The sequence below is a fragment of the Mustela nigripes genome, unplaced genomic scaffold (genome assembly GCF_022355385.1).
Source record: "Mustela nigripes isolate SB6536 unplaced genomic scaffold, MUSNIG.SB6536 HiC_scaffold_148, whole genome shotgun sequence".
Lineage (NCBI taxonomy): Eukaryota > Metazoa > Chordata > Mammalia > Carnivora > Mustelidae > Mustela > Mustela nigripes.
Genome location: NW_026739562.1, coordinates 9,029,350 through 9,045,860, shown reverse-complemented (window position 1 = coordinate 9,045,860; position 16,511 = coordinate 9,029,350). Strand labels below are relative to the sequence as shown.

At 55.3% G+C, this 16,511-nt stretch overlaps 1 protein-coding gene across 2 annotated transcripts; it reads left to right on the top strand.

Annotated features, from left to right (window-relative positions):
- Nucleotides 1-594: 594 nt before the first annotated feature.
- LOC132008417 (transcription factor PU.1) lies at nucleotides 595-15,760 on the top strand. Of its 2 annotated transcripts, none has more exons than XM_059386967.1 (5): nucleotides 595-844; nucleotides 3,389-3,488; nucleotides 13,395-13,582; nucleotides 14,436-14,598; nucleotides 15,034-15,760. In XM_059386967.1, the coding sequence occupies exons 1-5, from the start codon at nucleotides 800-802 to the stop codon at nucleotides 15,351-15,353; spliced, it is 816 nt and encodes a 271-aa protein (XP_059242950.1). In that variant the 5' UTR covers nucleotides 595-799; the 3' UTR covers nucleotides 15,354-15,760. The 2 variants fall into 2 exon arrangements, with proteins under 2 accessions (XP_059242950.1, XP_059242951.1); XM_059386968.1 differs by having other exon boundaries at nucleotides 596-844; nucleotides 3,392-3,488.
- Nucleotides 15,761-16,511: the final 751 nt, after the last annotated feature.

Sequence of the window (16,511 nt, the reverse complement as noted above, 5' to 3'; positions counted from 1 at the left end):
GTCCTTGGGAAACTGGGAGTGGAGGGTGTAAGAACCCAGGATGCCCTGTGGTGGCAGGGAGGCTCTGAGGGAGGGGGAAAGCAGCCTGTGCTGAGCCCCAGGCTGCACAGAACATAGGTGTTGAGGATCCAAGTCCCAGAAGAGCCAGGCGTGGGACTCTGCTAGATCAGAGCTCTCAGCCAGCCAGGCTGAGCCCAGAAAGTGAAGTCCTGGAGAAGGCACCCCGCTTCTGACTCGAAGAAGCTACCGGCTCTGACCCCAAGCAACTGACTGTTGACCACATGGGGATCTCAAGAGCAGTGGGCATCTGTGGGGTTAGGGGGCCTCAGCAGGGCCTGGGGGCAGCATTGTCCCCCTGTGGTAGGGCTAGGCTTCCTCTGTCCCCCTCTTTCTCTCCCACCCCAGCCTCCAAGACCGCCCCTCACAGTTCCAGCTTCCTCTGGGCAGGGGGCCTGGCCCCCATGGCCTCTCAGGCCAGCCCTCTGAGCACCACCTGCCCCAGCCGGCCTGAGACTTCCTGTATGTAGCGCAAGAGATTTATGCAAACGGGCTGGGGCGGTGATGTCACCCCAAGGGGACTATCTCCCAGTGGCAGGCCCTTCGATAAAATCAGGAACTTGCGCTGGCCCTGCAATGTCAAGGGAGGGGGCTCACCCAGGGCTCCTGTAGCTCAGGGGGCAGGCCTGAGCCCTGCGCCCGCCCTGAGTCCGTCCGGCCCCTGACGGGGCGCCCCATCCTGAGGGGCTCCGCACTGGCCCCCACTGAGGCAGGGGACCTGACCGGCTCGGAGCTCGGCTGGATGTTACAGGCGTGCAAAATGGAAGGGTTTCCCCTCGTCCCCCCTGTGAGTACCGGGACTCCTCTACTAGCCAGACCCGCGGCCCTCAGACGACCGCCTGCTGCCCACCAGGCCACCGACCAGCCAGCTGCCCTCCCAGGCTCGCTATCAGTGGGAAGTTGGTGTTTCCTCCCTGGAGCTCCTGGCCTGAGACCCAGCGAGGGGGCCATTAGCTTCTTTGAGCGCGCCCCGGCGGGCTGAGGGCTGGGCCCACGGTGGGGCTGTGATCGGTGGGGCCTGAACGGTTATTTATAGATGGGGCTTGGGTGGCAGGCTGAGCTCCTGGGCAGGGTGCTGGGCTGAGAATGGTGAGGACGGTGGCGGAACGGTGGCGGTGGAGGGGCTGGGGTGACTGGTGTGGGGGGAAGCTGGTCCCCGGACGGTGAAGGCTTGAGGACAGGAGGCAATAGGCCAGAGGTCTCAGCCCATGGCCTGGGTGCTCCTGGAAACAGAGGCTCATTTATGTCTGGGTCCCCAGTGCCTGGTCTGGGGCCTGGCACAGGGGACAGGGTTGTTGACTGAAGGGTCTGGGCCTGGGGCCGGTAGGTCCCCAGGGGCTGGACGACAGCAAGAAATGGAGCGGAGACTAGGACGGCAGTTGTGCTGGGGCACTGGCCAGGGGGCTTGGAGGGGAGGTCAGGGCCAGAGCTGGGCCCATCTGGGGCTGAGCTCAAGGGCGGCATGGTAGGAGCCAGTAGAGTAGAGGCAGGAGCAAGGGCGGGGGCTGAGGGTGGGACAAGGACCAGGGCTGGACGTGAAGCGGCAGGAATCCCAGGGGAGCCCTGGAGGCAAGGGCAGCAGCCCGGGCGATCACCGCTGCCCCTTGCTCCTCCGTGACAGTTGCAGCCTCGGGCAGCTGCAGACCTGCGCCCCTCAGAGAGGACCCCTCTCTCTTTCCCGCCCCATCCCCACTCAGCAGGGCTGGGGAGCGCTGGGGGAGTCGGGCAGGGCTTGACAGGGCCTGCCCACCTGACTCAGCTTTCCTGGCCTAATGGCAGCTCCCTTCCCCCGCCCCACCCCAGCCAGGCCTCTGAGCCCCAGGAGGCACCCCAGGCCTGACATCCCGCTGTTGGAAACCCGGTGCTGGGTTCCTGGCCTTCTTACTGGTCAGACACAGACAGCTCCAGCCAGCCGCCCCAGCCCCAGCCTTGGTCCACCACCAAGAAGCTGGGGGAGGGGGCAGGGGATGGAGGTGGTCCCAGGAAGAGCCAAGTCTGCCTCAAGAAAGCCACAGGCCCAGAAGCTTGGCCACACTGTCTCTGACCCTTGACCTCTCAATCCCTGAAATCCAGACACAGCTAGGCAGGGGGCACCAAACCCCTCAGGGACTACTCCTGGGAAGGTGGGCTCCCAAGGGCCCTCGCCAAGCCCCACCCTGCCCCCTCACCGCCCACCTAAGCCCTTAAGGGCCCAGTAGCTGTTGTGCAATCCCTGGGCACACACTGTGGGGGTGGGGAGAGGCCTGATGACTGTGAAGACTGGGTGTGCTGTCCCTCTGCCCCGGGACAGGGAGGAGTGCGGGCTGGAGGGGGCGGAGGGGGAGAGGACGGGGAGGGGTGAGGGGGCGGAGGAGGAGGAGGAGGAAGAGGAGGAGGAGGAGGAGGAGGAGGGCAGAGGAGAGCAGGGAGGAAGAGGAGGGCGGGGTGGGGGTGGGGAGGAAGAACGAGGGGTGAGGGCAGAGCAAAGGGAGGAAGAGAAGGGAGTATCCCAGGGGGCGTGTCAGGAGGAGGCTGGAGAGCGAGAGGACCAAGGCTCTGGCAGGCCCATGGCCCCCAGTCCTGCCTGGTGACCACAGTGGAACCCATGAGTGTGAGTGGCCATCGGTCGTCATGGGCCCTGAGGGTGCCTTGGGCCCCGGGCACAGGCTGTGGAGACCCTGGCAGGAGGACACGTGTGTGTGCTGAGGGTGGGCATGCAAGCGATGTGTGAGGGGCCTTGATGGTGTGGGCCTGAGCCTGTGTTTAAGGTGCCTGAGAGCGAGCGTGAAGAGATGTGTGTTCATTCAAGGGGCCATATGTGCCTATGGTGTGAGTGTACAGCCGTGTGTACACACGTGGCCGCAGGTGTGTGGGTGCGAGTGACCTGTGGAGTGAGTGTGGGCGGGCACGTGAGTGTGAGTTCATGTGTGGGAGTGTGGGTGTCACGGGGAATATTTGTACATTGGGAGGTGTAGGTGTGTTGGTGTGAACGTGAGAGTTCGTGCGTGAGATGGGGACCTGGGGGTGCAGGTGTGAGTGGGAGTGTGGCTTCAGGAGCCGCTGTGAGGGGAGGGGGTGGAGGGAGCCATGCTCTCCGCTCAGCCTGGGTCCTCTTTTGACCTGTGACCTTTGGAGTCCCTGTGAGCCCCGTTCCGCAGGAGCCAAGACTCTGCTCTCTTGGGTCCCCCGTCCCTGCTGTGGCCTCTCACAGTTTCAGGCAGAGAGAGGGCTGTAGGCCTGACGCAGTCCCTCAGTGCGGGAGGGTGGTGTGGCCCCAACATGCGGGGGGGGGCTGCCACGCCGGCTGGGGTCTTCCCGCCACCACCTGAGCCCTGACAACCTCCTCTCTCAGCAGCCATCGGAAGACCTGGTTACCTATGACACGGACCTGTACCAGCGCCAAACACACGAATACTACCCCTATCTCAGCAGCGATGGAGAAAGCCACAGCGGTGAGTACTGGGCCTTCCCACGCCCCACGCCCCACACCCCCGGCCTGCATTTACCGAGCATCTCCCGTGTGCGCCAGGGCCCGAGGTCCGCTTCATCCAGGTTTATCTTCTGGTCCAATCCGTGTGGCTTTTCACAAACGAGGAAGCAGAGGCTCAGGGAGAGACTTGTGCAAGGTCACACAGCTGGTCAGGGGAGCCCGGTCTGTCTGCTCCAGGCCGGGGACCTCTCCTGCTTTCCTCCCCTGCTCCCCTCACCCCCTTCTTCCTCTCTGGTGTTGTCACCCCTTCACCCAACGTGAATTCCACGTTGGTGTCACCCCCGCTCCCTGCTGTGTTCTCAAGCTCTCTCAACGTTTGGGGCTGGACAATTTCTTTGTCGTGGGGCCTGCCCTGTACACTGCAGGATGTCCGGCAGCATCCCTGGCTTTACCTGTCAGATGCCAGAAGTACCGCCAGTCACGACAACCAAAAATGTTCCCACACGTTATTCGTTACCAAATAACCCCCTGGGGGACAGAGTCACCCCTGTTTAAGAACCGCTCACTGAGGGAAAGGCTCTGAGGCAGAGTGGAGCCCTAGCTTGCAGGGATAGGAGTGAGGATAGAGTACGAGCCAGGTGAGCCTTCAGTCCGAGCTCACTGCCTATCCCAAGGCCCAGCTGCGATCCCGGAGCGCATTCAGGGTTGATGGGGACAGGCAGTAGGGGCCTGGGACCTGGGCAGGGCAGTCAGAGAGGCTACCCAAAGGGGATCTTGGTATATTGATGGGGCACCCCGGAGCCAAAGGGAGAGGGCCTAGGTAGTAGGTCTTCCCTGAGGAATTCTCCAAGAGTCCGAAATCTGGGCAGGCCAGATACCAGGGTGTCTGCAGCCCCAGAGAAAGGTTTCTCACAGTGAGGCCACACCTGGGGGCCAGCCGCACCTGTCGCTTCATCCTTCAGGCACACCTGAGGGCAGTCTCAACCTGAGGGCCCTGCCCGGGGATGGCACAGGCCCCTTCCTTATTAGGAAGGACTCCCACGTCTAGATGCCAAATCCTATGAACGGTGGCACTGGGGTTAACAAGGCTGGCAACGTTTATAAAGGCCAGGCCCGGGAGCCACGTTCAGGGTGTAGGTGCTGGAGGAGCCTCAAGTCCGCATGTGGGAACACAAAGACGTCTCCCCCAATCCGGGGGCAGGTTTGGCAGGAAGGTTTTAAACATCTGCTTTTTCATCCTTCAAAGCTTATTCATGATTCGGCAAGCAATGTGTCCTCTCTGTGGAAAAAGCTGGACAATTTAGAGAGAAAGTCTCCCTCATCCACCTGTCTTCTCAGCACCCCCAGCACGTCCCTCGGGACGTAAGGACTGGCTCCCCCTGGTGGCTCCAGGCAGCAGGACAGGCAGGTCCCTGCAAACTCAGCTTGGCTTTGGGCTGCTTAGGGACGCTTTCCCCTCAGGCCTAACCTCCTCTCACTTTCACTGGGCTTGGGGGCATTTCCTTTGGGCCTGTTGCAGCCTCAGTTTCCCCTCGTGCAATATGAGGGTGTGTTCATACCTCTAGAAACCAGTTAGACCGGGGACTGATGGAGTGAGTGCTTTAGGGAAACCTGCACTTTCCTGGCCCAGTGCCCAGGCAGGTCCCTTACATCTGGGCTGGGGCTCTAGCAATGACTCCTAATCAGATGCCTGAGTACCCTGTTTTGGTCATGCCCCAATTTCTTCAGAGACTCCTCTGGCATACCCAAGTGTCCCGGCCCCTACTCCCTGCACCCCTTCTCCTATCATTTCCAATTTGGGTATCTGTGCTGATCTGGGCATCTGTTCGTTCTTCCTTTTTTCTTTCTTTCTTTCTTTTTTTAAGATTTTATTTATTTATTTATTTATCTGTGAGAGAGAGAGAGAGAACACAAGCAGACAGAGTGGCAGGCAGAGGCAGAGAGAGAAGCAGGCTCCCCGCTGATCAAGGAGCCCGATGCAGGACTTGATCCCAGGACCCTGGAATCATGACCCGAGCCAAAGGCAATGGCTTAACCAACCGAGCCACCCAGTTGTCCCTCTTTTTTCTTTCTTAAAGATTTTATTTACTTATTTGAGAGAGAGAGAGCAAGAGAGCAGAGGGAGAGGCAGAGGGGGAAGACTCCCCACTGACCAGGGAGCCTGATGCGGGGCTTGATTCCAGGACCTCAGGACCTGAGCCAAAGGCAGATGCTTAATGGACTGAGCCACCTGGGTACCCCGTTCTGTCCTTTCCTAATACCTCTTGGAAGGTACTATCTGGAGACTCAAGAGTAGAGACACCCCACATTTTCCAATCAGTTCCTGGACGTCCTCTGTGTCTGCGTTTTCAGATGGTAGTTGAAACTTACTAAGAAGACACTGGGGCTGGACCTGGGGCTGCTCCTGATTTCATCACCCACCAGTGTGTGATCTTAGAGCAAATGACAGCCTCTCAGAGGCCCCGGTCCCTCATATATGGAAGTTAGAGCATGGAAACACTTACCTCGTCATATTGTGGCGATTCACTGAGGTCATGCATGAGATGCTCAAGCTCCTGAATCCAGCAAGGGCCCAGGGAGCTTTCAAGACGTAGTATATTAGCTTTATGACCTCGCCAGGCGGGAGAGAGGAAGCGGCTGGGAGAGTGGGAGAAGCCGGAGGGGTCTGCAACAGACCCACTGCGTCAGTTTCAGCCAACCCAGGTGCCAGGCAACCAGCCAGCCGCCCACCCATCACCACCCGCCCTTGTAGCCACCCACTCAACCTTCCAACACGAATCATTTTTCCATATGTCCACTCATTCCTCATTTGTCCGACTACCCAACAGCTCCTGATAAGATGCTGTGTGCCAGGCACTGTTCTAGACACCAGAGGCTCCATGATAAACGAGTTAGATGAGCTCTCCTGACAGCTTACATTCCAGAGAGGGAAGAGGCCATGAACAGTCACATAAGCAGACACACAATACTAAGTCCTATGAAAGGCAAAGTCATGTAACAGAGCGCCGACGACTACTTTCCCTTGGGAGGTCAGGGCAGGCCTCTGAGGAGGGGGCAGTTGAGGTGATTAGGCCAGTGGATGCAGAGGAGAAAGACGCACCAGGCAGAGAGAACAGCAAGCGCCAAGCAGCGCAGACTTCCGACAGAGGCGGGGGTCTTGGGGGTGGAGACTGAAGCAAGCCGGAGGGGCCTGCCAAGGACACAGTACACAGGGCCCGAAGGCCAGAGTTTGGGTTTTATCCTGCAAACAATGGGAAGGCATTGCAGGGTTTGAGCGGAGAAATGACATGATCTGAATCATCCTCTGTGTGTGTGTGTGTTGAAAATCTAAATACATTTTAAATCGTCAATTTTTGATTGTTAGGGTAAACATTGCAAAAATTTTAAAATACTTATCACGTAAGATGGTTCCCTCTTCCCGAGCTCCTTCCCCTCTGATAGCACCTTTGTCCACCCAGGCAGACGTTTTATTCCGTGTATATATCCTCTTGTATGTCTGTCAATGTGTGCACGCACGTGTGTATATTCTGTTCCCGCCACAATGGAACAGTAGCATCACGCCGTCCCGCAAGTTGCTACCTTTTTCCCAAGCTTATCATAGACATGTCTTTGTGACATACATGGCACAGCAGAGACAGAGGAAAGCTATTTTCCCAAGCTTCCTATTCCAATGCCAAGGAATCTAGATTGAATCTTCAATTTGAGGTACTACCGAATGGGCCATCTTGTTCTGTGTAAGACTCTAATTAGAGTCATTCCGAATGCACACACACACACACACTCTCACACTTCACAAATTCCCAAATGCTTCTACAGCAATATTTTCCCAGTTTTACTGATGGAACCGACCTAGGATACTGTGTAGGGTTAAGGTGCAGGACCTAATGACCCGACGGCCACAGACAGTGCGAAATGGGTACCACGGTAAATTCGGTTAATATCCTTCACCTCATAGAGATTAAATAAAAAGATTTTCTCCTGGTGGAAAGAACGTTGAGGATCCAATCTCTTGGCAACTTTCCAATATACCGCACCACATTGTTAACTGCAGCACCACATTGTACGTCGTGTCCTGGTACTTATAACCATAGGGTGTCCCTTTTTTTTTTTTTTAATTTTCCTTTTTGACCACATTCCTCCAAATTTCCCAACCCCAAACCCAGCCTCTGGCAACCACAAATCTGATTTCCTTGTCTATAAGCTCAGGATATATTTTTTTAAGATTCCACATACAAGTAAGATAACACAATATTTGTGTTTCTCCGTGTACTGACTTTTGGCCTCAGTATCTACATTTTCCGGTATGAGAACCATGTGAAGGTTACTCAGCTGAGCCACATGGGACACTTTGATTACCTGTACTTGCTCGTCCCCGAAAAAGAGGACAAGGGGCATGGTGACAAGGAGGTAGCGTCCTCGTTCTGGAGCCAGGTTGATGAGACTCATGCCCCATCACCCTCCCCACTATTCTCTGGGGTGACCAAGGGCAAGGTGTTTTACCTCTCTGTCTCAACTTCAAAATGCTACCGAATTTTCAGGATTGCTGCAAGGGTTGAGTGAGTCACTGTATGTCCAATCCTTAGAAAGGTGCCTGGCACACGGTGAATGCTACATACCGCGGACAGGACTTGTTACTCTTCTCGCCAGAGCGTCCTAAGAGAGGGTGTGTGGGAGGTAGGGTTTTGCTGTTTACTTGTTCTCATGTCTTCATGGTTAACAGTAGGTCGGCCGTGTACAGAAATCTAGGTTGAAACCCACATTTTCCCTTAGAAATTTGAAAGCATTTCTGTATCTTCTGGTTACTGGAGTTTTTTTCTTTGAAGTCGGATCTCTTTTTATGTCCTCTTTTTGGAATGTAACCTTGTTTTTTGTTTTTGTGGGTTTTTCTGCTTGTTTAGTTTCATTTTGTCTCTCTGGAAGTTTTTAGTACCTTCTTCCAATACTCAGGGGTTCCAATGAATAAGCTTTTAAAAAAATCACTCTGGCTGCTGTAGGGGCCACTGTAAGAACAGGGAGAAAGTACTGCGAGGGGACTCCTGGAATAATCCAGGAGAGAGATGACAGTGGCTTGGCCAAGGGTGGTGGCCCTAGAGACAGAAAGGAGTGGACAGATCTGGGACAGATTTTGAAGGCAGGGCTCCTAAAATTTAATGATTGTTCATATTATTTTAAATTGTGGCCAAATATGCATAATATAAAATGGTAGTTCTATTTTAAATTTTTGAGGACCTCCAGATTGTTTTCCACAGTGGCTGCACCATTTTACCTTCCCACCCCCAGGGCAGAGGGATTCCAATTTCTCCACATCCTCACCAACACTGGTTAGTTTCTGGGTTTTGATAGCAGCCATCGCAACAGATGTGATGGGATTTGTTCTCTGTGAGGGGACTGGTGAAGGAACTAGAGTTCCAAGGCATGACTCCTCTCCATCTTTCCATCTTTCCAAGTACTCTTTTATCCTCCCGCTGACCGTCTACCCCGTGCATACACACACCCATCTAATCATGCACTCATTGACCTTTCCAGTTGTCCTTCCCTTCACCCGCCAAACCCTCTAGCAATTTCTTACGGACCTATCCATCTAATCAATGTCTACCAAGCATCTCTTGTACTCCAGGCACATTGCTAGGTGCTAAGGAAACAACGAAACACAAGTCCTATCAGATTTATTATTTTAAGAGGAGAAATAACTAAAACTTCAATAATTAGGATACAAGGTGGAGAGTAACAAGTATATGAAGCCTAGAGCTCCACTCTCTGACCTCTGGTTCCCTTACAGGAGCAATGGGCAGGAGGGCTGGGCTGCAGGAGCCCCTGTCCAGTGGTCTGTGATTTCCTAAAGTTTTTTTTTTCTCAGCCTTTGTCTTCTTAATTCCTCATGATCCTTCTCTGTCTTGATCCTACTTCTGCTCTCCTGGGGGGGGGGGACCCTGAGTTTAAGACTGGGATTTCTGTTCCGAGGAGATAAGGTCAACTGAATGACACTTAGGGCTTAAGTTTTGTGTATGTGTGGAGTTGCTTGGAATATCATTTTGTTTTTGTCCTGGTGACTTACAGGTATTAGGGACACCAAAAATACTAAGTCAGAATATTGATTGGGTGGGTAGGACTTTGGTCCCAGATTGGGAGCTGGCTTAGAGGGAGGTAATGAAAGATCAAGATGAATGAGTTCTTGCTGGCTGTCTGGAACAGATGGAAGGAATGACGGGTGATGAACGGGTGGCTAGATGAGGGATGGATGGATAGATGGATTGTGATGGATAAGCGGAAGAGGGACCAGTGATGGATGGATGAATGAAGACTGGATGGAGGGAGGACAGATGATGAACCATGGGTGAGAGTGGCTGATGGCAGACAGACAGAGAGATAAAAGCAGGCAGGAAAGCTGGTGGCAGCATGGGTCTTAATTACAGCTCTCATTAACAGCCTTGCTTCTCAGAAGTTGTATGATGTAATGATAGGAGTTCAGTCCCTGAAGGAAGACACAGGTGACTTTACCAATGCCTGCCTGAGAACAAGGGACTTAATCTCTTTGTGTCATAGTTTCCTCATGTGCAAAAGAAAGATTATACTAGGGGCGTCTGGATGGCTCAATGGGTTAAGCCTCTGCCTTTGGCCCAGGTCATGATCTCAGGGTCCTGGGATCAAGCTCCACACTGGGCTCTCTGCTCAGCAGGGAGACTGCTTACCCCCGCCCCCCCACCGTCTGCCTCTCTGCCTGCTTATGATCTCTCTCTGTCAAATAAGTAAATAAATAAAATCTTTTTTTTTTTTTAAAAGAAAGATTATACTAAAAAAAAAAAAAGAAGAAGAAGTGTCACACTACTATGGCCACCTGGTCAGAGCTAAGGTGAGATTCAATGAGAAATGTGGTATGAGGACTCAGCATCGCGCAGTACATAAAAATGCATATTAAAAGCTAACTTTTACCAATCATTTGAATATTGGTTAAGGCCCACTATGTGTTGGGTGGCCTGCCAGGCTATGAAAAGGAGGGGTCGAACTTCAGATATGCCAATGGCATCATATTCCTTTGAGGAGCAGAGTCATGCTAAGGAGACATTGTGCAGGATGATCCCGGTAACCCAGTGAAGGGGTAAAGCACTGTGTTCGTGAACAGTCGTCTAGAAGTGAGGTCCAAAGAGCCCAGGACTGCCGACCTTTGCACTAGGAAGGATTCTTTGCATTGTGTTCCTTCAGAGGGCCCCATGCTTAGAACGTCTCTGCCTACCAGGCAGCGTTTATTACATAATTGCCTGAGCTCCCAAATCAAGGGTAAAGGCGAGGTTTCCGTTGGGCCTTTTGAAACCTTAATGGTAGCTCGAGTCCCCTTTGCAGCTTTCAGGGGATCCTGGAGCAGGGTTCCAGGGTTTCAGTGAGCAAAGGAACCTCTTTAGGACCTGGTTAAATTCCAATTCCCAGCTCCTCTCTCGGTGCTTCTGATTCCCTGGGTCTCCAAGTGGAGCCCCAAGCCCCCCAGAGTGACTCTGATGAAGGTGTCCTGAGAATCCCATGGGAAATGCTGGCCTAGGCCGGGGCCACTAGAGTGAGCTGAGGGGTCTTCTGCAGAGCTAGAACAGAAAGGGTGAGCAGGAGGGAAAGAGAGCCATCGGAGGACCTCACCCTACACCTGCAGCACTGCACACAGGCAGGCTCCTCCAAACCCTGGACCCGAAGTGGGTGTGCAGGTGGGGGTTGGTAGGCAAGATAAGGCATTCTGGCAAGATCTGGACGGTTCAAACTGAGTGTGGAAGGCAAACATGGGAGGGGTCAGGAGTGGGGCCAGGGGGCGGATCTACCCCTAAAGAGGACCCGGGATTGGCTCACCAAATCCCAGAGCCCCCCAAAGGGCCCCATCTCTAAAGCACAGAGCCAACTCTCCCAGGCCAGTGGAGAGCTTCTGGGTCCTGTTAATCTGCTGCAAGATGAAAGTACCAATGAAACATTGTTTTGTTTTCCTGTCAGATTTGGATAATTTTGTGGAGGAGAGTCAGAGAGAGTTTTCAGGAGGCTAGGGTTTATTCATTCATTCCTTTGTTCACTCCTTCGGGAAATGTTTGTTGAGTGACTACTGTGTTTAGCCTTGGGGGTGAAGGGAGACCAACACCAGTCACTGTCCTCATGGTGCAATGCTGAGGCCCCAGATCTAGCCTTTGGGAGAAAGAGACACCTACTACCCCCCCCCCCCCAAAAAAAACCCTGATTTGAGTGGTCCACTGACTGATTGGCAGGGAGTGGGAGGAAGAAGAGGAGATAAACATGAATGAAAATATCTGTCATTTGCTGAAGTGCTAATCTAGGTTCTTTAGAATAACACAGCGGTCCTAGTAGTAGTAATGTTTATTGAATGGAATTTTGTGCCCGGTTCTCCTCTAGGCACCTTGCAGACATTAGCTCATTCAACCTGCACAAGACTATGGGATATCTGTCATTATTAGCCCCATGTTGCAGACGAGAAAACTGAGGCTTATAGATGTGCAGCAACCTGCCCGATGGCAGAGGCGGGATTTGAACCCAGCTCTGCCTGACTCCCAGATCATGTACTTTCTCTCTTCTGTGCCATATCGCTTTGCAGAGGTGGGAGTGTGGGCTGCCTGGATTGTGGATTTGGGTGATTTCATGTGTGGACACGACCTCTGTTAACTACCCAGTCGGGTCTTTGACTTTTAGATTAGGGAATTGGAGGCTCGGGGAAATACAATGTCTTGTCTAGGGTCACAGAGCAAAGCCATCGCAGAGCGGTATTAGGAAGCAAGTCTTCTGAGAACCCGTCCAAAGCCAAAAAAACGCATGTCATTTTTTGGGGGTGTGTGAATGAATGACTATGTGCTTTTGTGAAAGCAAAAAAGACAGACAGACAGACAGACACACACACACACACACACACACACACACACGGGGTTGGTATTTGTTTCCATGTAGCATCCCAGAGAGGCTGCCTTGGCCTAGAATCTTGGACACTCCCTCTTGGGTCACATGAGAAAATCCCTCTTGTCCCTTTATCACCACATCTTCTTTTGGACCCCAGATTGTCCCCAGGAACTCCACAGACGTGTGGCAGGTTTTTGTTTTGTTTTGTTTTCTTCCTGGAAAAGATGTTCAGCGAAATCATGTCCTAGTCCCAAGACAGAGCTCCTGATGGCACGTGGCTGTTCCCCAAACTCGAATCCCCCCCACCGCAGACTCTGAAAGCACCTATGGGGAGTTTCCAGTGTAGCCCTGTGTCTTGGCATCCTGGCTCGGAGACAGACAGAGCCGCTCAGAGGCATGGCTTCGGAGGGGCAGTGCCATGGGCCGGGACAGGTTCTGGTGGGTGAGGAACGTCAGCCGTGTGACTTCACGATCACACCTTGACGGTGGGACAGGACCATGTGTGTGTGACTGTGGCCTCAGGAACCACTCTGGTTTCCAGAGAAGCAGAGGGGGAATCAGCATTCCCCGAGGGCCTTCTCCGGGGCTGGGAGTTTTTACAAATGTGAACTTATTTGCATGCTCCCAATAACTATGATCCCCATTTTATTAGTGAGCCAACAGCTGAGAATGAAGAGGTCGGTGCCCATGCCTGAGGTCTCACGGACAGCAAACGGCTGAGCCAGGATTCAGACTCTGGCTGAGCCAGGATTCAGATTCTGCCCATGTCCTTGTGCCTGCGGGGAAGGCAGGCTAGAATGGTTGCTGGGAGTGCAGGCTTTGCCTCGGACCCGGGTCTTAGCTCAGGCCAGGGCCTCCAACTGCCTGGCCAAGCCTCAGTGACCTCATCTGTAAAATGGGGTGGTACCTAACGAGGCAGGTGGGGAGATCGTGGGGACCCCAGCCGGGTGGGCGGTCACCGCCCCTCCACGGCCCGGATGACTGTGCTCTGCGTCACCATGAGCTCTCCCTGCCCGCGTACTCCGGGCTCACCGCACGCCACCCCCCGCCCCTGCAGACCATTACTGGGACTTCCACCCGCACCACGTGCACAGCGAGTTCGAGAGCTTCGCGGAGAACCACTTCACGGAGCTGCAGAGCGTGCAGCCCCCGCAGCTGCAGCAGCTCTACCGGCACATGGAGCTGGAGCAGATGCACGTGCTCGACACCCCCATGGCGCCGACCCACGCGGGCATTGGCCACCAGGTGCGTGCGGCCGCCGGTCCCGCGGGACCCGGCCTGTGGTGAGGCTGGCGCTCCACAGGAAGCTGACACAGGCTCTTACTCAACTTGGCTTCCTGCCCCACAGCGCCAACGGCGGCCGGAGCCGTTAGGGCTGCCTCCTGACCCTCCGACTGACCTCGTGACCCTGCACCCCTTATCGGCTCTGGCCCCACACCAGACAGAGCCCCGATAATTCCCACCCTCCTCTGATCCGCCTGACCACGGTGGCCCTCCCGACCCCAACCATGCCTCCCACCCCATCCACGGGCCCCTCACCGACCCAGGCCCCATCTCACTGGACACTGATCTCCGCTGGTCTCCCCCGGCCTCCCCATCTCCACTGACCCCCTTTATTGATCCTGCTCAGCCCCACGCACCTTAATCCCAGTCAGTGACCTCCGTTAACATCTACCACCCCGCGCGGACCTCCACGGACCCTTCCCTCATGTCTCACCAACTTATTAGAAACCGCATTCCCTCCCTTACCCGACCCCTCGGCCCCTCTGCTCTGCCCCCTCTGACCCCAGGAATGCCAGGCCATATAGTACCTCTGTGCATATAGGGAGAGGGCGCCCTTTCCCTGGGCCATGCCGCCACCAACTAGGAGGCCCACAGCGGGCTGGATTTCAGCAGCCCCTGGCCCCCCACAACCCACGCCATGTGGGAGTTCACCCTGCCGGACCCCTGTAACCTGACTGACCTCCAACTTCCCCAGCCCTCTCCCAAATCTTTCTGACCCTTGCTGGCCTCGCCACCCTCTCTACTTCTCTTTCCAGCAGTCCTGAGCTGGGAACTGGGCCTCGCTGAACTTGACCCTCTTTCCCTGTCTTTCTAGGTCTCCTACCTACCCCGGATGTGCCTCCCATACCCTTCCCTGTCCCCGGCCCAGCCTAGCTCGGACGAGGAGGAAGGCGAGAGGCAGAGCCCGCCGCTGGAGGTGTCTGACGGGGAGGCTGATGGCCTGGAGCCAGGGCCTGGCCTCCTGCATGGGGAAACAGGTAGGGTGGCTCAGCCGTGCGCCCCGGCCCCGGCCATTATGTGCCCCTGGCACCCCAGCCAAGGCCACAGCGGTCCTGGCACAGAGCTGAGTGTGTGTCCGTATCTGTGAGCGTGTGAACGTTTGCCCACGTGTGCGCTGTGTCTGTGACCATCTGTGCTGTCCGTGTGTCGATGAGCACCAGAGCATGAGTGCGGTACAGACACGCACAGGCATCTCTGCGACCGAGCCTGGGACCGTGCATGTGCGTCTATACCTCTCTGGGTTGCGTGTGAGTGGGTGTGAGCAGGTGTGAGTGCCAGGGCCCTGTACACCACCCCCTCCTTCCAGTCCTTCTCCAGGGAGCACTCCCTCCCCACGCCGGGGGGGCCCCTACATCGGGGGGAGGGGAGGGTGGGTGCCTGTGTGGGGGTGGCTGACCGCCTCCCGCCTGCAGGCAGCAAAAAGAAGATCCGCCTGTACCAGTTCCTGCTGGACCTGCTCCGCAGCGGAGACATGAAGGACAGCATCTGGTGGGTGGACAAGGACAAGGGCACCTTCCAGTTCTCGTCCAAGCACAAGGAGGCGCTGGCACACCGCTGGGGCATCCAGAAGGGAAACCGCAAGAAAATGACCTACCAGAAGATGGCCCGCGCCCTGCGCAACTATGGCAAGACAGGCGAGGTCAAGAAGGTCAAGAAGAAGCTCACCTACCAGTTCAGCGGGGAGGTGCTGGGCCGCGGGGGCCTGGCCGAGCGGCGCCACCCGCCCCACTGAGCCCAGGCCCGCCGACCCCACTGGGCCCGCCAGGCCTCCCCGCTGGCCATAGCATTAACCCCTCGCCTGGCCCGGACACAGGGAGGCAAGCTCCCAGGGGCCGGGGGCAGGACTGCGGCGGGCCGGGCCTCGCCTCACCTGTCCACTCCCTCCTCCAAGCCCGCTACCCACACCTCTCCTCCCCTCCCGCCAGGACTCCAGCCCCGGCTCCAGGGGGCTCCCTGGGCGTCTGACCCCAGGGAGGGGTCGGCCTTGCTTAGTGTGACCCAGGGTGCTACCTTGGAAGTTGGAAGTCATCATATTTGTGTACATGGAACCTTTCTTCTTAAGTGTCTCTCCTTTCCCCGACCTCTTTCTTCCCCGTTAGCTTCCTCAAGGAGCAAAGTTATTAAAGTTATTCTCCGTGAGTTCTCCTGTAGCACAGAGTCTCTTTTACGATTTTTTGTGCATCTTGTCTGGGTGCCCCTATCTGATCTCTCTTTTTCTCGCTTGTCCTTCCGGGTGTTGCCGAGGACCTCACCTGGGGCTGGGCGCTGGGGACATCAGAACAAATGACACACGGTGCCAAGCCCAGAGTTAGAGCTGGTGGAAGAAGTCCTTGGTTGTTCTTAGGGGAATAAATCAGTAAGAAGCCCTCTGTATCTGATAAATGGGCTTTTAAAAAATGCCTCAGTGAGGCTTAAACTCTAGGTCACGGCCCCCATGAGGATGAGGATCGTAATCAAGGCCACGACACTGGATTTTCCGGCCATTTATTACACGTCAGGCTTGAGAGGCAAAGTCAAATATCATCCCATTTTTACAGACTGGGAAACTGAGACTTGGAGAGGTCACGTGATCTGTCCAAGGTCACACAGCTGGGTGAGGGGCAAGCAGATCCTGCTGCATGCTGGCTGCTAGGTCAGCATAAGGCAGGAAGCCCCCTCTCCCGCCGTGTCTGGAATGGGGAGCTGGTGAGCAGGGACCCCCAGGGTCCAGCTCGTGTCTTGATGCTCTCTGGCTTCTGGTCCACGACAAGGGAGACCTAGAAAAAGAGGAGCCTGGAAGCCTCCAGCATCTTGCTTCCAACAGTAAGCAGCGAGGTGTGGTGCAAGACAGCCTGGGAGTGAGGAAACATCCCAAGGCAGCCAGCAAGCCTCAGAGAGCCCAGACTTGGGG